At 49.2% G+C, this 27,100-nt stretch overlaps 1 protein-coding gene across 3 annotated transcripts in view; it reads left to right on the plus strand.

The window, feature by feature from the left end:
• Positions 1-27,100, plus strand: part of AKT2 (AKT serine/threonine kinase 2) — a 475,180-nt gene that overhangs the window by 175,401 nt on the left and 272,679 nt on the right. For all 3 annotated transcript variants that reach the window (XM_078660662.1, XM_078660664.1, XM_078660663.1), the window contains one exon: positions 4,992-5,112. In XM_078660662.1, coding sequence (XP_078516788.1) covers positions 5,067-5,112 — 46 coding nt within the window. In that variant the 5' untranslated portion in view covers positions 4,992-5,066. The remainder of the gene's footprint in view (positions 1-4,991; positions 5,113-27,100) is intronic.

Raw genomic sequence — 27,100 nt, forward strand, 5'->3', positions numbered from 1 at the left:
TGCATTAGTCTCCAACAATCTATAAGTCCTAATGTTTCCAGGAAGTCACCCAACCAGAATTGCGCAGCAGGAAGATCACGGGGCGGATAGCGGTCTATTCTGCCAGAAATGACGGAGGGACATACACCGATACCAACAAGATTGGTTTTCCCTCCCACCGCCCGACAAGTGCAACATAACGACCCCTGGCATCAAGGATCACATCGTCAACCTCGAGGGGGAGGGAAACCCTGAGCAAAATACCTACTCCTCTAGAACTAGATGTAAATCCAGAATGGGCAGCAAGACGATAACCCCGTCTATTAAGAGCGTGACAAGTATTTCCTATCAAGTGTGTCTCCTGTAGCAAAACGACATCAGGCGAAAGGCGCCGCAACAGCTGCATAACCACCCCTCTCTTTATACGATCCCCCAACCCATTCACATTCCAGCATAATACCCTCAACCCCCTACTCCCATCCAGATCCACAATGAACTCCCATCGCAAAACGAGCATCACACCAATGTCAAAGTTAATGGAAGTACCTTGCCTTGAAAAAGAAAAAACAAACAATCCCAAAACATAACCCCCACACCCCCCAAGTTCCCCAACACAACTACCCCCCACCCTGCACCGACTCGAAAGCCACCCCAATTTGTAGCGTGCCTGTCGCCCTAACAATTACAAACAAAGAACTAATCTACACAAAGAAAACCCCAGAGGAGGAAGGGGGTCCCGCCATCCCCGCTACCTCCCAAGTACGAATGGAATGATCAAGGAAGTCAGTGAGCCTCAGCTGGAGACGTTGAACAGTGTTCCGGACACGGGCGTCATAATCATTCTTGGTCCATCAGTCCCCCCTCAGCACCATCAGCACATTCTTGACCAGCACGGCGAGCCGGCAAAGTGTCCAACCAGTCACTCGCTTCCTCAGGCCTGACAAAGAAGAATGTTCGATTCAACACGCAGTCGGGCCGGGAATAACATAGCGTATTTTAGGTCCATGTCTCTTAGTCGCCGTTTCACCTCTTGAAATCCCATTAGTTGTTTCTGGACCGATTGAGAAAAGTCCGGATAAAAGTTCACAGCAGCGTTCTCGAACTGCGTAGGGCCGCTTGTCCGTGCCGTCTGCAGAATGGCGTCGCGATCTCTGAAGTTAAAAATCCGTGCCCGGAAACCCGGGCTTCGCCTGTCCCCCAGGCCCACTGTGGGGAGACATCCTTTACAACGCAACTTTTACCACGCAGTGCTTTTACGAAGCAACTATTACAACGCATGTCATTACAACGCATTGCGCTGGGGGGCGCTCTAGGATAGGGAATGGATTTAATTTACTATCCAACACCTTCCCTACTATCCACGGGGACTGGAGTTGGAATAGTAAATTAAACTATTCACTATCCAGCACCCCTTAACGCTATGCGTTGTAACAGCATGCGTTTTAAAAACTGCGATGTAAAGGCATGCATGGTAAAAGCATGCGTTGTAATGTCATACATTCCCCACTGTGCGCACGTTCGATGGCAAAGAATTTACTCAGGCCCTTGGGTGCGAGATGATTCAGAATGAGGTCCTCCACACGAAGATCTGTGGCGAGTGAACTAGAATCTTCCGGGACCCCAATAATACGCATGTTGTTGCGCCGTGCACGTCCTTCAAAATCCTCCAAGCGACGAGCAAAAAAGTCATTAGCAGATCTAAGGTTGCGCACTTCTGTTTGCAAGTCGGACACATCCGTGGTTAGGCTGGACGTCTTTAGGTCCAATGACTTCACCCTCTCGTTCGTCTTGGCCAAATCAGTTCGAATGAGGTTGACATCAATAGCCACCGTGTCCAACTTCAGAGCCAGGGCTTCATACTGTTGGCCAATGGAAGACTGAATACCAGCAATGGCGCCCATCACGTCTTGTAGCGTTAGTTCCGCCAATGCAGCAGGATCGTCTACAGCCTCCTCCCGGGCCTTAGATGCACCACCAGGGGATCCTTTAGAAAGTGTGTAGCGATCCATGACATTCGTCTGGGTTGAACCTCCACGGATAGTGGTCTTGACTTTCCGTTTTTCACCCTCGGGCTTGCCCGTCATGGCGAGCCGGGTGCCCCGGAGGGAGGCTTGGGATCTGGTCCAAATGGCTCCTTAAAATTCACACACAAGAATTCAGGAGGCGAAGTTGGGCCAATGTGAGACCACAGCCAAACAGCCGCTAGCTCTAAGCTCGATGAGCTGGCAGCAGAGCTCGTCCGATCAACAGACACACCACAGAGAGGAGACAGTGCGCTGGAGAAACGAAACCGAAAGTGAAGCGAGGCTGTGGTCTGATCCCCTCCATCCGTTGTTGTTAAATTACGACCTGGGCACTGCCACTACTCAAGGTCCAGGCTGTTCCATGGAGAAGGCCACAAATTTCAAGACGGCAAAGCTCGGGGACCCTGTGTCCGATTCCGACCCAAAAACCTGCTAGTACATCAGCCGGGTTGTGTCTTCAATGACCTTCCATCAAATCATATTATCCAGGATAAATGCGGGAGGCAGCGAGGGTCCTCGGGAGCCCTGTGCTCACGCGGCCATCTCGGATGCGCACGTAGCTCCTCCGTGTCGTGCTTTCTTAGTGCGTGAGTCAATGATGGTCTTGGAGGTGCACTGTGATGCGTGTGAAGGTGAAGCCTGATTGTGTCTGGCAGCTGCTTTTGCAGTCTTGTGGTCAGTTGGGCAGTGCTACTGACATAGAGGGCATTGCCCTAGTCTAGTTTGCTGGTGACAAGGACTTGGGTGAGGATTCTGCAAGTATTGAGCAGGAGCTAAGAATTTCTTGAGGATTTTGAGGGTGTAGAAGCAAAAGGCAGCAACTGCATTGACTTGGCTAGTCATTGTCAGCTGGTTGTCCACCACTATCCCCATGTTTTTTGCTTGGGAGGCCTGGCAGGGTGTTGGGGGTGAGATCCTCTGGCCACAAGGTGGAGTTTCATAGCGAGGTTTCTCTGTCTGAAACTAGACACTGACAAAAAGTGGTACTTTTCAGCAGTTGGTCTCCAAGCATCTGGCTCCTTTGAACATGCTGGAGGTAAAGTTGGTCCTGTGTGTTGGGTTGGAGAGGGATCCGATGAGCTGGGTGTGGTCAGTCTATGAGATGTTGATTACATGCATTTGGATGATGATAGCAAGCAGGGCCATGTAGACTTTGGACCGTGTGCAGCTAATTGATAATCCTTAGGATATCACCACAGATGATGTTGGTAGCGGACAAAGAATTGGGAGCTAGGCTGACTGACTGGATAGGCCTGTGAGGAAGGAGCAAATACAGCAGAGCACGGGTCCTTGTGGAGGTGTCTGATGAGGAAGCCCACAGTGCATCTCTGGCCTCGAAACTTGCTATAATGGACCGCCAACACTGATTGAAATATATTGTGACTGTGCTAGGCTGCACGGAATGCATTTACCGTGTACACAAGGGGTGCCCATTATTTCCCGCCCTTTCTGTAGGTGACGCGCAGTGCTGGGCCTCAATTGCCAAAATATTGATAGAATTCCTTGGACTGCCTGTGACATTCATTTACATCCCTACACTAACCGGATATTTATTGAACCCAGAAGAATCCTGCTTTAAAACAGCCAGAAATGTTCTCTTTTCAGCCGTGTTGAATAGTCGTCTCCAATAACTTTGTACAATTCATTGAGCACATGTCTTCGCAGCGTCATCAGTGCACCACCTAAACACCACCCTCAACTTTCCCCTCTTTCACAGTTTTTAAATTACATTTATTGTCATTATTCTGGCGAAATGTATACATTTCTTTTTCACAGTTTTTGTTCATTTGCTTTAAAGTACTTAATAATAACCAATGACCATGAATGTATCCTTATATTGAATGAATATAACCCTGGGAACCATTGTTGCTACTAAACATAGTATAATTATGCATTCTTTTTGTCACGGACGCGAAGAAGACTCTAATTATTAACTTTGAAGAGGAAAGTTTGTTGCTCATGGGACTTCCTCATACCAAGATGACTGAGCCATTTTCTCAACGATTATGCCACGTGGTAGACTACGTTTTTCATCATTGACACTTGCAGAATACTGTACATTTTTCATTTTGAACAACTGTCCAATTATGCATGTGGTATGATTTTGCATTTGGTGTTTTTAAATCGCGGGGAATATTTCATGGCTACTTAGAGCCTTTTTTCGTGGCACACTTCATGCTCGAGCCGTTGGAGTAGTGGATTTTTCTGTTGTGGGTTTTGTTCGCTAGCATAGTATAATAGATTGTATGCTGCAGTGCTTAGTATACATGCAAGAGCATAATGAAAACCTATAGATGCCAATGCCAGAATGTGACCAGCTAGCCCACAAGTGGCTTAGTTGCTCAACACCAAGTAGCATTATGCACCCTCCAAGTTTAATCATAATTTCGATGCAGTTTGTAATGCGAAACAAAATCTAGGCTGTTCCATCGTCTCCTGCGCCCTTGGCAGCCATTTTCCGTGCATAATAATTTGTGTGTCCTAGGTTTCAGCTGTTTTGCTAGCGTCCTGCTTCGCTAAAATAAACCCTAATAAAAATACATATAGGGGGGCTTTAGGTCAGCCCTCAATATATTGGTCTATTCAAGTGTAATTTACATTTTGTTTCCAACCACCACAACATATAGCATGGCGAATGGGTCAGCGCACCTAACCCACTATATTCTTGCACTGATGGATAGTATTTGGCTGGATTACACCTGCACAGCAATTTGAAAATGAATGCTCTTTAGTGCCTAGGCTGCTGGCCACCCTATTTTTTTATTTTTATATTTTCCCTATGTTTCTCCGTATTTTATGTGGTTCCAGCAAATAAATATAAATAGCATCATTTCTAATCCTATACCTACTGGCTTTGTCCTTGCTTGTTTATATCGCCTTTCACATCGAATTAAAGCTTCTATGTAAAATTCATAATCCCAATATTGATATTTTATTTTACTATCGAAAAACTAAACTAACATCCTGTGGCTTTTTTCTTTCTTGCAGACGTCACTTCCTGGCTTTTTGAGAGAAGACCATTTGTGGTCCTAGCCAAGGGAGCTGGGACACTGAGGTTTCACTATGAACGAGGTGTCGGTTGTAAAGGAAGGCTGGCTACAGAAGCGAGGTAAGCAGGTGAACTTCTTTCTCCTGAAGAGCTGAGGATTAGCAGTGTGAGGTGCGGTGTGTGTGGAGCCTGTTTTGGAGAATCTTGCTTGCTTTGCCCCCGAGCAGATACTTTTACCCAATTACCGAGATACTGCTGGCTGGAAAATACCAAAAGCATGAGAAGGCGTCCTATGGCGGGCACATTCCACTGTGGCTCATCCTGGACATGAAACACAAAGATGTGTCACTTGACCCTTTGACCTCGAGGATTCCCAGAATTCCTAATTTACACACAGTGGCGGAAGAAACACGAGTCCTTGTAAAGCCTGCAGGGAATGTTTTACTCCTCGAGACTTTGCACGCCTGAAAAAAGAGGCAGCAGTTATATGTTCTTTAGTTAATTAACCTGGACATTGAAATGACGCTGTTTGCAGTTAATGTGTGATGATTTATTGGTTCATCCTTGTTGTTTGCTCTCAGAAATGGACACTTTTTCCCAAGGTGCCTGCGCTCGTCTAACCCCCAGTTGTCTTCCGTACTTTCCGCTCTCATATCCACTTTTTTCATTGTCTATCGGATGGCTAGGATGGCAGATGTCAACATAGTCTTGAATAATATTACATATATATTTCCTTTTTAACTAGGCCCCTCATTGTAGGCGAAAGCAGTAGCGAGGCCCAGCAGCTAAGGCTTAATGTTGGATGGCTATGCAAATGTAGAGGCTATGGCACTCTACACTGGAAAAGGTTTCAATAAATTCCAGTTTCAGGCTTTGCTCGTTTTTCAATGAAATAAGATTTTATTTACATTTGGGTTAAATGGTTGAGTGAGCATGCAATGGTGCTCCAGATAAAGTATTTTTACCCGAATAGGTGTCCCATGAGCTTGGCAGCTAGTTTAAGCTCGGCATACCATGGTTTAGGCGCAGGAAACATGCCATTTGTGTTCTAACCTATTTGCGCCTAGGTGTTGAATTTCTGGCCTGTGGGCAATTTCTGTGTCTCTTTGTGTTATTTTGTTTCTTTGAGCAGTGGATGCCATGATAGGCGGTGGAGGCTTCTGCAATGCTGGAACAAAGCCCTTGGTCCCTAAACACGAGCTCCAACTTGGAGCTTGTTTTTGAGGCTTCACATCAAGGGCAGGCTGTCGACCGAGCTGGTTTCCATGCGCAGCATGAGGGACAGCGATTCCTATCTCATCGGAACATATGGCCCAATGGCTGGAATCGCACACAAGGATGTTCAGCCACCTTGTTATGGTGTCACTGCTGCAGCCTTTGCAGTTAATTTGATGATGAGGAATGCTATGCAACGGAAAGCACGGGAGTCGCATGACACCTCTTATTTGAGACAAAGCGTGGAGGTAGCATTTGCAGTGGAGTGCAGTGATTGTTCCAAACGGGCTCTTCACTATTCTGTCGCTCAGTGTGGTCATGGTCTGATGCAGTGAGGGTCTTTGTTGGAAACCAGCAGAGATGCACCAAGAGAAACTTCTTGGCAATGCTGGCCAAAGAAATTAACACTTTGATCTTGGGCATACTTCTTTCTCTTCAGGGTGTAGTCTTCACATCAGTGCTTGTAGAAACTTGGCCTTGTTCTTCAGATGCATTCAGACAAGAGTTCACACCACACAACACTGTACCTTATTTTTTTCTTTCTTGTAAGCCACACCACGCTTGTTTTCCTCAGTCTTGAAGTCTGATCCTTACCCTAAGGAAAGAAACCAAGTTTTCTGCCCATGGTTAGTCTTTTACTTTGCAGTGATGTAGAGAGTCTTGCCAAACCAGAAATGAACTTAGTTCTTGCCTGACAGGACCAGCTTATATTTCCAAATGATGGCACTTGGTGTCGGGTCATTCATAACTGGTGCAACACTTCATTTTTTCGCAGGGAGCCAATTAAGTCGACTTAAATCTTCTATTATGTACATTTCAGTCTTGTTGTAACCAGTGTTCTGAAATACTTGCTTACTCTAGTTCCATAGTGATGGCAGGCATCTCTTTTTTCTACCAAGGACTATATATCTCTTCCAGACAGTACTTCAATCAGAGCTGACCACAGAATGTGGGGTGTGGGCCATTTATTCAGGTGCCATAACACTGTTTTCACAGTTATGGTAACTATGGTATCTGGCCTCTCCAGAGTTCTGTGTCCCTAAACAACATATTAACATTTAATTTATATAGAAATATTTGTACAGCTAAAATAGAAATCGACCAGTTGAAATACACATCAATAATGGAACTTTCAGCAGTGGGGTCCTATGTTATTTACATTATAGAAGGGTTACAATCACTAATTGGCTAACGTTATTGCAATTATTTTTTAAACATGAACATTATAAGCAGATTGCGATCATCTAGAAAATGGACTATACAACCAGTATGAATGATGTGCCCTGTGAAGAAAATACTTAACATTCTTTTACAGTGAATTCAGATGTCTCAGGGTGCACGTTTAATAGTTATGGTGCAGGGAAATATTACTGTCTCTTAGTTTAGGGTTGGGTTTGTTGGTACTTAGAAACTTTAACACCTCAGAAATCTAGATATCTCCTGACCCTATGGCTCCACATCCAAGGTGAGCAGACCTTGTTACTGTATGAGGCAGACCAGGGTCTGACCTTTTTGGGTGAGTTGATTTGTTATGGCTGCCGAGAACGCCTAAGGATAACAAAAGACCTATTAGAGCGTCTGGACTTGGCTAATATGCACAAGAGCATGCTGCTGGCCCATTGCTTGTAAGAAATGGTCAAGAAAACCAATGGAGTCTCAATGACTGTGCACGTTAATAGCAAGAGGAGGAGTCCCAGTACCTCGTGACTCGAAATACTTCTTCAAGAGAAAAACAACTTGCACACATCCAAGCCCAAAACTAGATGACAGGAGTATGCACAGAATGTGAATCTACAGCACATCATGCCACAAACTGAGGCTTTCTGGGTAAGTAACATTATCTGAAAGAAACAGGTTAGTATTAGATTCCTTACCTTAGAATATCCCCAGGCGTCAGTCTGGATCCGGAAACTTTTGCGTAGCAGTACCCCTGCGCGTCGGTAGGCGTCGTCTGCAGGCGTCCCCTGCGGCTCCGCGTCGTCGGCGTCGTGCGCCGTGATGACGTCGCTGGAGTATATAGACGCCGCCTCCGCGCGCTGACGTCAGTTCTTCTTTTTTCCGCGCCAGTTAGCGCAGATCCGAAGAGCAGTACTCCGGTCTTTTGACCAAGTGTTTGTTAAACTTTCAATCTTTCTACGGTGCCGGTAGGATGCCTGGGTTTAAGAGTTGCGACGAGTGCGACCGCATGATGTCGGTCACCGACCACCATCGACTCTGCCTCCGGTGTCTGGGCGCGGACCACGACGTGGAGTCCTGCGTCGACTGTCGGGCCTTGACTGGTAAAGCTAGGCGGGAGCGGTCCCGCAAGCTTCTCGAGCTCCGAGTGTCGGCCCCGCGTCGAGAGTGGTCCCGGTCCGGTCGGAGGTCGAGGGAGCGGTCGAGGGAACGATCGCGGAGCCGCCGTGAGCGCTCCGGGAGTCGCCACCATTCCTCCGGTTCGTCAGGTAAGCATCACAAGAGGTCGGGGCGTCGTCATCGCACCCCCGACTCCCCCCGACGCCCGCGTGATGCGGCCGGGGGCTCGGGTGGCCCCACCCCCGCGGCCCCGCGTGGGTCGTCGGCGCCGTCTACCCCATACCCGTCGGTCCCTGGGGAAGGCGCGTCGCGCGAGGAGATTGAGGAGTTCCTCATGGCTATGAGGGCGAGGTCTCCTCCGGCGGGGCCTATGGCGCCTGCGGGCCCGTCGGTCCCGTCTGGGGGCCCGAGCGGTTCGGGTGCTCCTGCCTCGACGCCGCCGGTGGCTCCGGCCCCGGCGCCGCTGGGCCCCTCAGGTTCGTCGCCGGCTGGTCTACCGGCCTCTCCGGCGTCGGTTCCTTTGGGCCAACCCGTGGTACCGCCTCCGCGCGGCGCAGTGACTCCGCCGTCGGTTCCGGCCGGCGTCGGGTCCCCGGCGCCGCGCGGCGCCACCCCCATTCCCCCCAATGGAGTCTCAATGACTGTGCACGTTAATAGCAAGAGGAGGAGTCCCAGTACCTCGTGACTCGAAATACTTCTTCAAGAGAAAAACAACTTGCACACATCCAAGCCCAAAACTAGATGACAGGAGTATGCACAGAATGTGAATCTACAGCACATCATGCCACAAACTGAGGCTTTCTGGGTAAGTAACATTTTCCATGCGTCTCGAGGACCCTACTTCTGCATCCAGACCACTGAAGGTTATGATGTTCCTTTGCTTCACTACCCTCAGTGCAAAGGAAATTCACCACAGAAGGTGGTGGTCTTCCGGTGGCTCATGGGATAGATTGGTTTGAGGGGTATCCTGCTAATGAGAATACACAAAGCAATCTTTATTGGAGTGTGGGAATGTCGCCATGTGACAGGCAGGGACACCATTTAGATCTCCATTGCTTGTATATGGATCTTGAGCTGTCCCTCAGTGAGGGCTTACACATTGCTTCTTGATGATATGTCTGAGTCTCTGAGCTCATTTAGCACACTGACGCTTTAGTCTGGTGCCCCATCCTTGGCAGTAGGGCAGCAAACCATTTACAGTTCATACCAGTGCACCTTCAGTGTTCAAAGAGCTAACTCATCTGGTGTAGGGGGGAAATCTGATTAGAGGAGATGCTGGATAGAGTAAGTCACAACATTTCCCAGAATGCATGGCAAGGGCTGGTTTTCTACATTAATTGGGGCAGGGTGGTTGAACGCTGCTGTCTAAAGTTGTTCTCATATGAGGAAGAGAGACAGATCATCTTTGCTTTGTCGTCTACACAGAGGAAATAGCACTGGTACCTTAAACTTAGGCTTGAGCAGGATCTCCACATAGATGAATGCAAAATCACTCAAGCTAAATGGTGAGAAGATTCGGGTCAGGGTTCTGGGGACAAAATCCACAATCATGGGGGCCTCCGCACTGTCCAGAGGCTCTGGGTAGCCTTCTGGATTTGTCCTCTAAGTTAAAGAACTTCAGCTTCTGGTTGGATGAGAGGCTAACCATGAAGCTGCAGATAACTAAGGAGGCTTCTACCTGTTTTGCTGTATTGAGGTGGTTAAACAGATAATCGGCATAATAACAGTCTCTGCCAAAAAACAGTGATTCAAGCTCCGATCATGTAGAAAATTATCAGAACACCTTAAATTTGGAGCCGGGAAGGCATGAATTGGCACCTATAACGGATAACAGGTTTCATGCCTCAAAGAGATGTTGGTGTCAGATCCCCCACTAGGTTGGCCTGTGGTGTATGGGGTGGGCCACTACTGCTTATCAATGAACCCATAGGCCATCAGGGAACGGGAGGCAAACTTTACCTCATCAAGACCTGGAAGACGCATTGCTGGTTCCAAGTCAAAAGCTTGGTCCCAAACCCGGAGTCTGTGGAGCCGTTCTTGAGGTCTGTCTTCGTTGCACTCCAAATCCTCAGGTAAGCATAGGAAACATTAAATGTTAAGGCAGAGTCCTTTTCCTTCATGCCAATGTTCCCATTCCTGCAGACTGCCAACTTTGAAGCCGATTGTGCAGCTGGTTCTGACACAACCGAGTTTCCAGGGCTAGGTCATGCTCCGGTTCTTTACAGCCTCAATCTGACTTGTCTTTGGGCCTCATAGAGCTGTGAGGCATACCCACCTGGGTTACTGCAAGCGGGTTCGCTCTTAGTGCCAGCTGGATCCTCTGTGCCACTTCTGCTTTCGTCTCCAGTGCCAGTGCCGCCCCAGAGGCCTTACCCGCTTCGAGCCCGGAAATGGAGACGCGGATACCAACTTCACCTCTTGATTGTCCTTTCCTATGTCTGTTTGAATTCGACTGATGCCTCAACTGAATCTGACCAAGTATTCTGCTCTCTGATGAGTAGTTCTCTCAGGCTTATGCTGATGACAATTGGAATAAGAATTTGCAAGATGCTAGTAGGTAGACTCCTCCCCGTGTCAGCCCTTTTATCCTCTCCTTGTCATGCCACACTGCTAAACCGGAGCTGCACACGCTCCCCGCGCCTTGAGACCCTCACGGGTGAGTAGCGCGCTTTAACCCACCTGATTGATTGACAGTAGAATTTGCGTCCCATGCCATGGTTATGCGTATGGCAGCTGAGGTCCTTGTCCTTGACCTCCAGCTCCCTACTATGGAAGTGAAAACTTACTTCTTGACTGAAGACCTGCAGCCTGGCCACACTGCTGCTGAGCCTCTCCTACCTTTTTAATAAGGCCTTGGCAGACACCCTACTTGGGGCTTGGTTAAGCCTTGTACTGGCCCTGCTGGTTAACCAGCCGCTTGCCAGGAGCCATCACCCTTCTCCAGGTAATGCAGCCTTTTTGTCACAGAACCCTTCTCCTGAAAGTCTTGCGGTACGAGCCTCCACCAGCCAGATCAACCACATTACTTTTCCTACCCCTCCTCCTAACAGGGTGTCAAAGCGTGTGGAAACATTAGGTAGACTCCTTCTAATCTACCAGTTTGGCCCTTCGGTCCATTAATGCTTCCTTCTTACTAGGTTGCTATACTCCTGTCCTCTGGGATGTGGTGGCGCAAGTCCTTCCATGTGTTTCTGAAGACCATCGATGTGTTCTGCCGTTGAGGGTGGTTGAGATGCGCTAAGTTCATGATTGGTTGAGGTTTGGACACAGCCAACTCCGTCAGACGGTCCATAGGCACCAGTGTTGCTATCCGTCGCCTGGCAAAGCTGCGTTCAACCAAGATTCTCAAGCGATGTCCAGTCCTCCTTGGACATGTCATTCGATGAGACTCATCTTTTTTGTGAGAAGACTGATTGTGCTTGTGAACATTTTAAGGAGAGTAGGGTCGCCTCTTGTGCTCTAGGCCTTTACACCCAGCCTCTTCAGTAACATTTCTAATGTTCCTTTCGTGGCATCGAATGAGGCATTCTCTATCGTCAGCCTGTCCTGCCTCAACATGAAACCCAGCAGTTTTGTGGAAGAGGCTGTGGTGCTAAGGTCAATGTGCTGCTCAGTCTGCCACACCCATCCACATAGCCCCACTTGCAAAGCCCTTTAGTGTACCCCTACTGGGCCACAGCCACCTGTGGAATCCAGAGTCCACTCATTCTATCTGGGTTTGCAAGTGATCACATCGGACAAGTAGGTCCTCCAAATTGTTTGCAAAGCCTTTACCTTATCCTTCCTTTCCTCCCCACCGCACCTGTTACCATCCATCCAATGACTGACAGAGGACCATCTCTCCATTTTTCAGCAGGAGGTGCAAACCTTTTTGGCCAAAGGGGCTATCGAGAAGTTGCCAGCACCCAAAGTAGTACGTGGTTGTTATTACACTGCCTCTCTGTACATTGTACTAAAATGAAGTGCACTATGTGGAGAGTGTAAGGTAGCTCCAGAGGAAGATAGAGGAAACAAGAAGATAATGCGAACTCTCTTTTTGGGGTATTGTGGGCGAGCAGTTAGGCTTATCACAGGACAGTGTTAAGCATTTGTTGTACTCACAGAGGCCATAAATGAGACACACACTCGACAATAAATTTGTGACTAATATTGTATAAAAAGAACAAGTTTCTTTATATATGTTTTGAGAAGCAAGACTTCAAATCGGAGATCTACTTTGTGCAGTTTTAAAATACTTCAAAAAATACTTTGTAGACTGCAATATTCGAAATAAAAGGCAATGCAGTTCAAAGTATGTAGTACTTTCAGTATCTAGGTACACTGCGGTCGATACGTTAAATATTTGCCACTGCGGTCAGTGGAGGAAGCCTGGAAGGCATATAGCTTTAATGGTAGGCTGCCTACACAGTTACCGCCGCGTTCGCTGGAAGCATGTCACAGTAGTTCTATAGAAGCACCACAAACCCCAGTAGTTGTAGGTTGCTGGGATGAAGGTGTAGTCTTGTATGGTGGAGTACTATTCTTGTGGTTGCTGGAACAAGAACTCTGCCGAAGAGTTTTGGGGCCCACGCTACCTGGCCTGGTTGGAGGTCTTCATCACTGGCTGGATGAAGGTCTTTAGAGACCCCGGACTCTAGTTCAGCAGGAGCGGAGATACGCACATAGCCGTAGTATCAGAAGTTGTGAGTGCTGGATGTCGGTGTTCACCGGCAGCGGTTGGGCGACAGGTGGGTTTCTGGGCAGACTGTCACGGAGGAGAGGCAGTCGTGCCAACATTGCTGCTTCTGCCTTTGGGGCCACAAGCAGGAGGGTACAGAGTACAGGCTCTCAAGAATGGGGTTACGTCCAGCGTCGGTCGCTGTGCTGAGCGATCCTTCGAGGTGATGGAGAGTTGCTGTAAAGTTTCTTTACAGTTGTGAGTCGCGTGGACACAAGTGCCGGTCCTCAACCACCATGGGTCTTTACCAGAGGTTGTCTGGGACTAGAGCCTGTAGCCCAAAGGGAGGTTTGTGGCAATTTGCGAAGTCTGGAAGGACTACGGAAGTTCCTTGGAGGCCTTGCAGGTTTCGGGAAGGACAGCCAGTCCCGTTGTCGAGTCAGTCTGCAGCTGGCAAGGTTTTTGCCTGTTCCCATGGCAGCAGGGCTCAGTTCCTGGTTCGTCAGCGGTCTTTTTCCGTCGCCTTATTTTCACCCGTCGAATCTGAAGTCCAGTTCTTGGGGAACCACAGAAATACTGAATTTAGGGGTGTTTTCAGAGGGGGCTAGGCAGAGCCAATGTGCTGCCTACCTGTAGGGTGCATGCACCCTCTTGCTCACCCCACGTAGGAGGGTGGGCATCCCCGGACTCTCAATAGGCTACTGTCCCCATCCTCAAGATGGCGGATAGTGAAAAGTGGGTTCCCACTTTATCTAAGTTTCCCATCAGTCCTCCCAATGAAAGTGGAGCAGGACTGGGTGGGTCGCCATCTGCTTCTAACAGCAGAGGGCTGGGAACATGGTTCAAAGGCGCCATGTCCTTTAAAGTTCCTGCTGAGGTAGATCCTGCTGGGGGAAGATGTGATCACCACCGACCAGAGAAGGCATTGTCTCTGGATCCAGAGAGCTCTGGCTTTCTACCCAGAGGTCAGGAAACATGTCTGGTGATGGCAGGCTCGCTAAAACTAGCCAGGGAAAACACCAGTGATTAGTAGGTTTCTGGGAAACCTCTAGAAGAGTCTCCTGTGTGAATTTATTAGTAAATCCAATATTGGTATCTGCCAGGATTTATTAAGACAAGGTGTTTAATACCAAACATCTTAGAAATCAGTGAAGCTATCATGGAGCTAAGAAACTCGCGCTGACCAGTATCCAGCCCATGTGCTCTTTATGTATTGCGACTTATATAGCGCACGTATCACCCGAAGGCATCAAGGCGCTTGCTTGGGGAACCCGTCCTGGTATTCCCCTGTGAGATACCCCGGCAGGGTATCCACAAGGTGAAAGCCAGGCATCCCGCCGCGAGGGGCCGTAGTGGAGATTAAGCAAGCTATTGCCCAGAGTCGCAGAGTGTGACCCCGTGAGTCGAGTAGGCACCGGAGCGAGAATTGTCGAGTCCGTGGAATTTTTGAGCCCGAGTCCCGCCGAGGCGGGGTATCGAACCCTGGTCCACGGCCGATCTCAGCTTCCGGGTCTGCCACCTCTAACCACTGAGCCACGCTTCTCCCCACTGAGCCACGCTTCCCTGTTCACTTACAACACCCAGAATGGACTGGACATTGTAGGGGCATATCTGCTCATGCTGATATGCCCCACAAACGATATAGTGCAGCTTGCCTTAGGGCGGAAGGCCTTCCGTATGGCTGACTTAACTACATTGTATGCAGTGTAATGGTGTTATGACACTACGGACTGGGTGCCATGTCAACTCTTCGGTTTGTCCTGCACCTGGACATGCAGCCTGCAATAGCAGCACTGCCTGGTCCGGGCAAGGGGTTGCCTTGAGGGCGTTCTCCTGTCCCCATGCCCTGGGTACCAGGGGCACAATTTACTGCTATTTACTGGAGAAATAGGAGTTGTGCCAATCGTGGTACATTTTTTGGGGAAGGAGATCTGGCACTTGGAACCTGGTTAGCAGGGGCCTAGTGTACTTACAGTTCAAAACTACATCCACCATCAGGCAAAAAAGTGGGGGCTAACCATGTCAAAAGAGGCACTTGCCTACACTGCTACTTTCTGGTGCCCAAGAAGGACAAAGGTTTTTGATCTAGTCTAGTTCTCTGCCCTCTCAGTAACTCTATCCACAAAATGCTCACCCTGGGCCAGGTCTGCTCTACACTAGACCCTGGAAACTAGATGATGGTGTTGGACCTGCATGATGCCTATTTTCATATTGCCGTCTTGCTGGCTCATCATTGTTTTCCTGCTGTTCATAGTAGAGTGGAACCTTTTCAGTTTGCTGTCCTCCTCGTTGTTCTCACCAGTGCCCGGCGGTGGCAGCACACCTTTAAAGGTCAGGGGTGCCAGCCTTCCCCCTACCTTGATGATGAAAAATTTAAGGTGAGCTCGTCCCAGGCAGTCATCATCCACTTTTGACCTCATTGCACAGGGCCACAACATAGTCATATTTTCACACTATTTGGCGTTATTTTAATCTTTGGCACTAGGACAATCCTCATTAAATTTAATTTTTTGCCCTAGTAGTCAATTTTATATTTCACTCGCATTCACAGCACTGCACTCCATCAGCATCATCTGAACTGCATTGTGGCTAGAGTTCCACCTCAGTAATCCATCTCTGCACCATCAATTGATGGGTTAGGCGAGGTTTGGATTTACTATTCGTATCCCACATGATGAGACACTGCCATAAGGGTGGTCTGGCGGGAGTTTCTCAGCCCTTTGTTATTTCATTTGGTTGCTATACGATCCCACCGTGCCCTTAGTTTCTAGTACAGCACACACATCTATTTTGACCAGACATCTCATTTCTTTGTTATGAGTCATCATCCACCTCCAGAGGATGGCAAACCTCCTGCAATCTTAGGGGTTCACTATCAACATGCTAAAGTTACACCTAACTTCTTCTCAGATGCGCCTTTTCATCTGAGCGATTTGGAACACAGTTCTGCTTTGTGCATTTTTTTCCAGGAAAAAGTCCAGGGCATTTAGGCTATGATTCCGATCTTTTCAGCCTCAGTCTTCGATTTCAGTAAGAATCAACACTGAGGCTGCTGGGACTGATGGCATATTGCATCCTGCTGGTCGAGAACGCCTGGTGGCATATGCGGGGTCTGCAGTGGTATATATCAATATTCTCGAGCTAAGAACCATCTGTTTAGCCTGAAAGTCATCCTCCCATCCATCAAGGGGAACCTGGTACAGGAGTTTTGCAGCGTGAATCTTTCTGGATTCACTATGCTGTGCATTATTCCGCGGTCTTGTGGTTGGGTCCGGATTCGTAGTCTTTTCTCTTTTTTTTTGTTGTTTTTTTTTTTGTTGCCCCGGTTGGCGTCGGCGTCACACCCCTTTGGGTGCATTTCCGGTGACGTCGGCATGCTTCCTGCGGAAGCTCCCACTCTTGGGCGCCATATTCAGATTCTTTTTTTCCGTGGTCGGGTCTGGATCGTTCCCGTTTGGGCTCCAGACATTTTTGGAGAAAGAAGAGAAGAAAAGACAGAAATCACCAAGGAAGGTCATCAGAAGACTCCAGGGAACTTCATCAACGAGGAGTCAGCAAAGGAAGAGGCGAATTCATCGAGTTCCTCGACGACCGTCGACGAACACGCGACCAGGGAGGCCCTGAGCGCTCGATGATGGACAACACGCCGTTTAAGTTCTGCCACCACAAGTACGCGCAGAAGGACCAGCACCCGGTATGCAACCTTTGTCTACCGGTGAATCACGAAAGCGAGGACTGCAACGCCTGCTCCGCCTTCACCCCGAAGACCCTTCGTGTGAGAGAGAGACAGAGGGTAGCGCACGCCACCCTGCAGGGGAAGGCCCCGACTCCGTCCCTCCACGACCTGGGGATGTCTTCCGAGGAAGAGGACAACGCTGCCGCCGAAGACGACAGCTACACGGTCGTAGAGACCGATTACACGAAGACTTCTGATAAGGTAGGAGACTCTCCGGCCCCCAAGAACCCGAGAGACTCTGAGTCTCGAAAAAACGAGGGCAAGGCCTCGAAAGCGCTGACGCCAAAGCACCAGGCGTCCGCGAGTACTCACAGGCCCAGCGGATCCTCTGAGAAGGAGTCCCCGGCGCCGAGAGCTGTTGAACAGCAGAAGTCGTCGAAAATCGTCCCCGAAAAGGATCGATCGACGCCGAGGGACAAGGACCCTAAACTACCGACGCCGACAAAAGACCCGAAATCCGGTTCGGCGTCGACGTCGAAAACTTCGGCACCGAAAAGCACGACGCGAGCCAGCCGCCGAAAAGAGCGGCCGAACCATCCGACGCGGAACACGCGGCCGAGATGGAGAAAAAGAGAAGGCGCCTCGAAGCCGAAATGGAGAACATCGTGCAGTGGAAGAAAGAATTCGACGCAAAGATGAAAGCTTTCACGATCCCTCACAAGACCAAGCCACCGGTGGTGGAGGTGGTCGAGGAGGAAGACGAGGTCACCGAAGAACAAGAACAAGACCCGGACGTCGAGGTGGTCGACGACCAGGAAGAGTACGAGAATCCCTACGATAGCTACAACTATGGGGAGGAAGAGGACAGCAGGACGGACGCAGAGTCGGCCCCCTCTGACCTACAGGAGGTGGATTATATGGATGTCGAGACCGACAGCCCGGAGGAGGCGGTCGACACGTACCCCTCGAGGCCCTCGCCACCGGACGACATCGGGGCCTACAATTCGGCGATAAGGTCTGCCGCAGCGGCATTCAAGCTGAAGCTCGATGAAGAGAAGCAGAAAGCAGACTTCCTTCTGGAGACATTGCTCCCAACACAAACTAGGAGCCAGTACCTGCCGATGCTCGACAGCGTCTTGGCCCAGGGGAAGGAAGCATTCAGGGAGCCCGCAACATGCAAGGCAGTAACTCCCAGAACTGAGAAAAAATACAAACATTCCTCAAAAGACCCATCCTACATTCAGGGGATGGTCTCCGCAGACTCCATTATCACGGCCACAGCAAGGAAGAGGGCTAACGTACCCACTACCTCTGGACCACCACCGGATAAGGAGAGCAAAAGGATGGTTCTGGTGGGCAGAAGGATCGAACGGAATGCCGCGACCCACTGGCGCATGGCGAACTCCAACGCCCTGATAAACAGACACATGTACCAGATCATGGAGGAGCTGGGGCAGTTGGTGAAGGACCTGCCCCAGGATGCCAGGCAGAAGGCCGAAAAACTGGTTGAAGAAGGGAAGAACGCGGCAAATTCTTGCCTTAAGACGGCCCTGGATGGAGCAGACACCTCCAGCAGGCTCATGATAGGTGTCACTGAAAGAAGACACGCATGGCTAAGGATCTCAGTTTTCAAACCAGAGGTGCAACACAGCATTCTGAACACACCGTTCAACGGCGACACGCTTTTCGGAACAACAGTGGATGAGAAGCTCAGCCAACTGAAGAAAGATAACGAAACAGCAAGGTCCATGGGAGCATTGCAGTTCAGAGGCAACAAAAGGGGCACCCCGTCACGGAGGCCTGGCGGGAGAGGTGGAAACCAGCCAGGTACATCACACCAGGCTTTCCAACAAACGCACCAGACAGACTCGCAGGCCCAGCAGGGTCAGCAGAAGCAGTCCTGGCAATACCAACAGAGGCCAGTCCTTTCGAGGGAGAGGAAATGGACGTGGCCAGAATAGAAGAGGGGGACAACAGCCCGCCTCTAAGTGACTTCAAAAAACTCTGTGTGCCCTCACACAGAAAGGATCCCAGGGGGCAGCACGTACAGAGGGATCAAGACAAGCTAGACATCCACGACCACATAACACCAGTGGGAGGAAGGTTAAGATTTTACCTCCAGGAATGGAGAAAAATCACATCAGACAAATGGATCCTCAACATCATCCAATTCGGTTATTGCATAGAGTTGGAGGGGAGGCCAATAAGCAGAAAACCAAGGAGAAAACAACTAGCAAGCAAACAGCTAGAGTGTCTTCAGGAAGAGGCAAAGGAACTCCTGCGGAAGCAGGCCATAGAACGGGTACCCTTCAAGGAAAGAAACACAGGAATATACTCAACGTACTTCCTGGTGCCAAAGGTAGACGAGACAATGAGACCCATTCTGGACCTAAGGTTCCTGAACAAATTCATAAGAACGCAAAAATTCAAAATGACCTCCCTGCAAGAGGTGCTCCCGCAATTGCAGATCGGGGACTTCATGGTCACAATAGACCTCAAAGATGCCTACCTGCACATCCCAATGAACAGAAAGCACAAGCATATGCTCAGGTTCACCATCGGAGAAAGCCACTACCAGTTCACGACACTAGCCTTCGGGCTAAAATCAGCACCAAGGGTCTTCACAAAGGGCCTCGCTGCGGTCGCAGCGCACCTACGAAGGCAAGGAATACACGTATACCCTTACCTCGACGACTGGTTGGTGAAAGCAAATTCATACCAGAAATGCAAGCAGCACGCACATACAGTGACGAGCACGCTCATAAGCCTGGGGTTCTCCATCCATTGGAAGAAATCATCAATGGAGCCGGAACAAGTGAAGATCTTCCTGGGAGCACAGATCAACACCTTACAGGGCAAGGTGTTCCCCAGCGAGAAGAGGGCGAGGGCGCTGGTGAAGGAAACTCGCCTCTACCGGAAGGGACAAGCTCGGACAGTGAGGACTGCGAGCAAGATCATGGGGATGATGGCATCATGCATCCACCTGGTACCCAATGTACGTCTCCACGTGAGACCCATTCAAGAATGGCTACAGGAACAATGGTCACAAGCTACAGGCAGTTGGGAGGATCTAGTGGTTGTGACGCACGCAGTGCAGAAGGAGATGACATGGTGGACCATGGAGAACATAACAAGGGGAAAGCCTCTAACACCCCCAACGCCAACAGTGACCATCACCACAGACGCATCCCTGAAGGGATGGGGCTTTCACATGGAGGAGCTCAAGGTGAGGGGACATCAGTTACCTAGATTTGAAGACAATCTTCCTTGCACTGAAAGCTTTCCAAACGAGACTGTACAAACACAAGGTGCTGCTACAGACCGACAACACCACCGCGATGTTCTACATCAACAAGCAGGGGGGCACACAGTCGGCCCCGCTCTCAACGCTGGCGCAGGAGATATGGAGATGGGCCATCCCTCTCAAAATAGACCTGCTAGCCATACACCTACCAGGGAAGGACAACATACAGGCAGATTGGGTCAGCAGACAGACATCTGCATCCCACGAGTGGGAGCTCAATGCTCAGGAGACAAGGTGGCTGTTCGACAGATGGGGAACACCATCAGTGGACCTGTTTGCCACACGCCGGAATGCAAAATGCCAAAACTTCGCAACCAGACAGCCCGAGGAGGGGTCACTGGGGAATGCCCTATGGATAGATTGGTCCGGAACATTTGCTTACGCTATTCCCCCGATACCACTGATGCACAGAGTGCTGAGCAAGTGCAGAGCGAGCAACATGACCCTGATACTGGTCGCGCCACAGTGGGCCAGGCAGACATGGTACTCGCAGATCATGGAGATGACACAGTGTGCACCCCACAGATTCGGCAGGAGGAAGGACCTACTCTCCATGCAGAACGGAGAGGTGCTACACCCAGAGCCAGAGAGCCTGAGCCTAGTAGCGTGGCTCCTGAGGACATAGTTTGCACATTTGAGATTACCCGAAAGCACCCTGAGGGTCCTTCGGGAGACACAAAGCCACAGCACCCGGAAGTGCTACGTTGCGAAATGGAAAAGATTCACAATGTGGTGCAGGAAAGAGAGACTTCACAATAAAATGAAGAAGGACTCCACAGTGCTAAGGTACCTGACACACTTGCTGGAAAAGAACCTTAGCTCATCCTCGTTGAGAGTTCACTTGACAGCGATAGTCGCCTACACAAGAGGAGAGACGTGCAGGAGTTTCTTCACATCACAGGTGGTGAAAAGATTCCTAGAAGGAGCGAAAAGGATCGCACCACCCAAGCGGGTGCCGCCACCTGCATGGAACTTAAACATAGTCCTAACGGAACTCAGGAAGGAACCCTTTGAACCACTTCACAAGGCCTCCCTAAAGATGCTAACTATGAAAACAGCTTTCCTGGTTGCAATAACGTCCTTACGAAGAGTAAGCGAACTTCAGGCGCTAACGCTACAAGAACCCTACATACAAATACACAATGATAGGGTTGTGATGAGGACTGACCCACACTTCATGCCGAAGGTGGTATCCAAATTCCACATGAACCAGTCTATACAGATACCGAGCTTTTTCCAAAAACCAACAACTAGCGCAGAGCGGGCTCTGCACACCCTGGACGCCAGAAGGGCAGTCATGCACTACATTGAGAGGACGAAGGGACACAGGAAATCAAAACAGTTCTTCGTGTCATTCGCCAACAGTTTCATGGGAAAGGCAGTAACCAAAAAGACTATTGCACGGTGGATTGCACAGACAATTCAACTCTGCCACAAACGTGCAGGACGAGAGCTAGCAGAGGGGACACGTGCCCACTCCACTAGGAAAAAGGGTGCTACAATAGCCTTCCTGGCTAACACCCATAGAAGACATATGCCTGGCGGCAACATGGGCACTACTGTGTGGACATACAGATGAACAAGGAAGCACAAGTCGGACAAAGGGTGCTCCAGCACATATTCAATAACCAACGCTCATCTTCCACCCAGCCGCCACAGAGATGAGAAACCGCTACAAAATCTATGCACAACATAGTGAATCCAGAAAGATTCACGCTGCAAAACGAATAGTTTTCTTACCTGTCGGTGTAGTTTTGCAGCTTGAAGATCTTTCTGGATTCACTAGCGAACCCACCCACCTCCGCCAGAAAGATGAGGCTGGAGAGAGAAAAGGTGGTTAAAAAAGAAAGGACTTTAATAGTACAAAGCGGTAAAATATCACCTACATAGAACATTGCCATTACTTCGGAAACGAAAGAAAAACGGAAAAAAAGAACCCGAAGAAGGCGTCCAAGAGTGGGAGCTTCCGCAGGAAGCATGCCCACGTCACCGGAAATGCACCCAAAGGGGTGTGACGCCGACGCCCACCTGGGCTACAAAAGAAACCAAAAAAAAAACAAAGAAAAGACTACGAATCCGGACCCAACCACAAGACCGCGGAATAATGCACAGCATAGTGAATCCAGAAAGATCTTCAAGCTGCAAAACTACACCGACAGGTAAGAAAACTATTCGTTCACAGACAACACCGCTGCCATGTGGTTCTGTAATCGACTGGGCAGGCAGGGGCAGGTTGGGGTCACATACCCTGTGCGAGGAAGCTTTGGGTATCATCCTGGTGGTGAGCTACCTTGTGGGCTCACTGAACCCCAGGATGGACAGACTCCGCTGTTGATGCCTAGCTAATCACTAGTGGCAGTTACATCTGGAGGTGGTGCTTTTCTGCTAATTGGTAGAAACTTGTCTAGGTCGATTTGCCATTGCAGAGGATGCACAATGTCAGCACTTCTGCACATTGGAGTTTCTAAGATGTGTCTCAGGGACCCGTTCCAATTCGAGTGGAACTGAGGACTCTTGTATGCCCTTCTGCCAATTCCACTCCTGTCAAGAGTTCTCGAGAAGATCAGGACAAACCAGGCCCAAGTCATCCCAGTAGCCCCAGACTAGGCACAGAGAGCATGGCATCAAGAACTCCTGCGCTTGCGCATCTGTCCTCCAAACAGGTAGGTTGGGTTCCCCACTCCGGACTTCGTAATCTCCACTTTCATGCATGAAGATTGAGTGGTGAGAGCTGAACACCTTAGACCTCCATCAGGAGGTGGCTGATATTATCTTAGCATCCAAGGGTCAACAACAAAAACTGTATACACCAAATATTGGTACAGATGTGTGGTTTTGTGTGGTGCCTGCCAGATTGACACCCTCTAGGCTAAACTGTCTGATGTGTTATGATGCTTGCTGTCTCTTGCTTGACAAAGCCTTGATCTTGGCCTAGGTAAAGGTTAACTTTCGGCCCCCTCTGCTTTCTTATGATTGCCTAATCAACCCTCTTTGTTTAAATCCCCTATTATGATGTGATGTTTAAAGGGGCTGCAACATGTTTCCTCCTGTCTCCTTTTGTGATGGCCCCGTGGGACCTCAATCTTTTCCTTTTGTATCTAAGGTGTACTCTCTTCGAGCCGCTCCACAATTGTCCTTTTTGGCTTCTCACCATTAAAACTGTGTTCCTAGTCGCTGTTACTCCAGCACGGCGTGTGAGTGTGCTTCAGGCTTCGTGTGTTCATCCTCCATACACCACCACCTTCTCCGACAAGATGGTTCTGTGTACTAGGGCATCCTTTCTCAGTACAATGTCGGCAAGTCCATCAGTCTGCTGGGGTTCTGTTCTCCACTTCACCCCTCTAAGTAGGAGGAGAGGCTTCATTGCTTGAATTCCAAGTGGGCGCTCAGCTTGTACATAGATCGCACCAAAGATCACCGAATGGACAAATAGTTTGTTGTGGGATTTGCTGGAGAAAAAAAAGGCAGGCATGTGCAAAAGCATACCATCTCACGCTAGACTGCACTGATAAAGAAGCTTCCTCCGGAAGGACTGCGTGCCCATTCCACCAGGGCCTAAGCTGCTACCAGTACATTAGCACGTGGCGTCTTTGTCCTAGACATCTGCCAAGCAGCTATGTAAGTGTCCTTCCATATGTTCATGAAGCACTATTGTTTAAACAGCCAAGTCTGCTTGGAATGGCACTTTGCCTGCTCGGTCTTGCAGGACTTTCTGGTTTAAGTCTGTCCTTGGTCTACCTTCCTTACCTACTTCTTTTGTACCTATTTAAAAGGAGAGAGGAATCTGCTGCTAGAAGTCTCTATAAGAAGAACAGGTAACCTTTGGTAACGCTCTTTCTGGTAGAGACTCAATCTAACCAAATGACACCTGAACAGGGCTGTGCCTGTCCTCACACAAAGCTGTCTCCACTCCCCCTCCCCCCCCCCCTTCTTTCGTGTGTCTGGAGCCAGGTCAGGGAGATGCAGAGTCTTCGCTTCAAAGACTTTCATTTGAAGTTTGCCTTCTCCAAAGGCAGAAAAAGGTGTAGTTATTGGACAACTTACCCCAAAATCAGAACACTTCTGGACTGAGGACATTCTGCCAGGAAAAAGAGCTGGATGCTGTAGGAGGGACTGCCACTCTGCATGTTGCGTTGTTGTGCTGGCTTGCTGCTTCTGTCCTAGGAGCGAAAGTACTGGACTTGGCTTTCTACATCCTGCTTTCCAGGTTCTCCAAGGGCTTGTGTGTGGGCTTGCCTCCTGTTAAGAAGTCTCAGGGCCATCAAAGACTTTACCTGCCAGCGCCTGGGTTCTTCTGCTAAAAGTCCTGATGTGCTAAGTGGTGCCAAATCCAGTTTCTAGCCCCTTGGAAGTGTAACCTGGTCATCTTCAAGAGAAAATCCATGCATCAACTCCCAGCACCTGTTTTCTTGACGCACTACTGTAAAAGATCACCGCATTGCCACTGCCTGCTCCGAGGCTCGGTTCCCACTTGAATCATCGACCATTGCTTTCACTGCAGGCCTCAGAGTGCCATTGCAACGCGTAAAAAAGTCACTGCAGCGTGGGTCTCAAGCACAGTGTCACTGACGTCCATGGCACCTGCTCCAACTCTAACGCAGCACTTGCTTCGCAGCTATTGCATTGATGGAGCGCATCCGTATTTTCAACGCATCGTCCCTGGTTGCAGATTCTTCATGGACACTGCACCATAGTAAGGGACTGAGGCCACGGGTCCGGAAAGAGACACACCACCTTCCCTACTTGTAAGGAACCAATGCACCACCTTCCGTGCTAGTAAGGAACTGACACACCACCTTCCCTGCTAGTAAGGAACTGACGAACCACCTTTCCTGCTAGTAAGGGACTGACGCACCCCCTTCCCTGCCAGTAAGGAACTGACGCACCCCCTTCCCTGCCAGTAAGGAACTGACGCACCCCCTTCCCTGCCAATAAGGAACTGATGCACCCCCTTCCCTGCCAGTAAGGAACTGATGCATCCCCTTTCCTGCCAGTAAGGAACTGATGCATCCCCTCCCCTGTCTAGCGGTAAGGGACCGACATATCACCACCCTGTGTAGTAAGGAACCAACACATCACCACCCTGTGTAGTAAGGAACCCCAAAACCCCCCTTCCTTTGTAGTAAGGAACCCACACATCACCTTCCCTGTGTAGTAAGGAACCCACACATCACCTCCCCGGTGTAGTAAGGAACCCACACATCACCTCCCCTGTGTAATAAGGAACATACGCCTCACTTTGTTTTTCTGGCACCTCAAGTTACGAGTAAGTAAGAGTGCCATGCGTTTTCTCTCTGTCCCCGGCCAAAGAGCTGATTCCACAACTGATCCCTGTACATGCCCTGAGTTTTTGGTTCCATCTGCGATGATGCAACAGATTGAGGCCTTTAGAAGCCATGTTGCAAATTTTTGCCATCCTTTTTAACTCTGTTGCACCTTTATGCACCAAGGAACCGTGGAGGCCTCCAATCATGATATGCAGAAGGGTGTGCTCTATGTGCCACCTGTGCCTCAAGAGCCCGCCTCAGGTTCTACTCTGAAGCCTGTGTCAACTTCCATTCGAGCACCAAAATGTAAATGTACCCCTGCGACATGGAGGCCGGCACAGACTGTAAGAAGACAACTCCAAGCCTAATCCATATCTACCTCGACCAAGTTCACGTCTTGACAGTGTACAGATGCTCCTGCCCCCTGTTCATTCCAACTCATACAGAACCAGGTCTTTATCTTGAAACCGCACTCCAGCGCTCCAACAACTTTTTGGTTAGGACTCTCTGCCATCTAGCCTTTGAGGATGACCATGATGATGAGGGGGAAGTCTTTTCTCCAACATTATGACAATGACAATTTATATTTGGATTTGAGGGATACCAGTAGGTTGGACACTTCCCTGGACACTGGGTTGGGTTCTTCCTCGGGACCACTAACAGTAGAGTGCCTCCTTCGCCGTGTTTGAGGCACTAGTGGAGGTTTTGGACTAACAACTGCTCACTATAGAAGTCAAAACCAATGTACTAGTAGCTGTTTTGCAGCCGGAACACACATCACTGGAACCATTATTACCATTTAATGAAGCCCTCTTCCTGTCCTCTAGTGAACAAGCAGGTTGGCAGAAGCCAAATTCAGGCTTTGACGGAGCACCCTATACCAGAGTGTTTGGTCCTTGAAACTTCCACCAGGAGTTTGAAACCAGACTTTTTACCCACAACTCCTCCTGACCGAGCGATGATAACTCTTGACTTCTGGAAAGTAAATATTGTCCTTGGTCAGCCCACTCCAGCAGGCAGTCCGTGCCAGTGGGGTTTTAAAAAAAGTTTTTAATTTTTTTTTATTTTTTAGGAGAAACTTATCTATATTGGGATGCCGTTACTTGAAAATACGAGGGGTTTCTTCACTGCAATGTAATTTGGACGACTACATTACCTTTGTACATAATGTGTTTTTCTGGACTCAAAATATGTGCCCTCAAGAAGTCCAAGTATCTTTGGTACATAAAGCGTTGGCTGTGTCCATGACTTATTTGAACTTGTCAAGATAAACATAGAGAATACAAGTTTTTATCGGACAAGAGGGGTTGTCTATTTTGAAGCCTCAACAGACTAACGAATGTTATTATATATTTTTTGATGATACATTCTTAATTGTTGTCATACAACTCGCCGAGTAATCCTACACTATTTTTACTGTTGGATGGATTACCAGCTGTTTGTGGTGTTCTCGGAGGCAAAGAAAGATAAGGCTATGCAGAAACTAACTTTGTTAAGGGAGATAGCCCTCTGCATCAAGACCTACGCACTGGCTAAGAAGCAGCCTCCAGAAGGGTTGCATGCTGATTTTACCAGGACCATGGCTGCTACTACTGTGCTGGCACGCAAAGTGCTTGTACTTGATATTGTCAGGCTGCGATGTTGGCATCTGTATACATGTTCATTAAGCACTATTACCTTGACCGCCAACACGT

Source organism: Lissotriton helveticus, chromosome 9 (assembly GCF_964261635.1).
Source record: "Lissotriton helveticus chromosome 9, aLisHel1.1, whole genome shotgun sequence".
Lineage (NCBI taxonomy): Eukaryota > Metazoa > Chordata > Amphibia > Caudata > Salamandridae > Lissotriton > Lissotriton helveticus.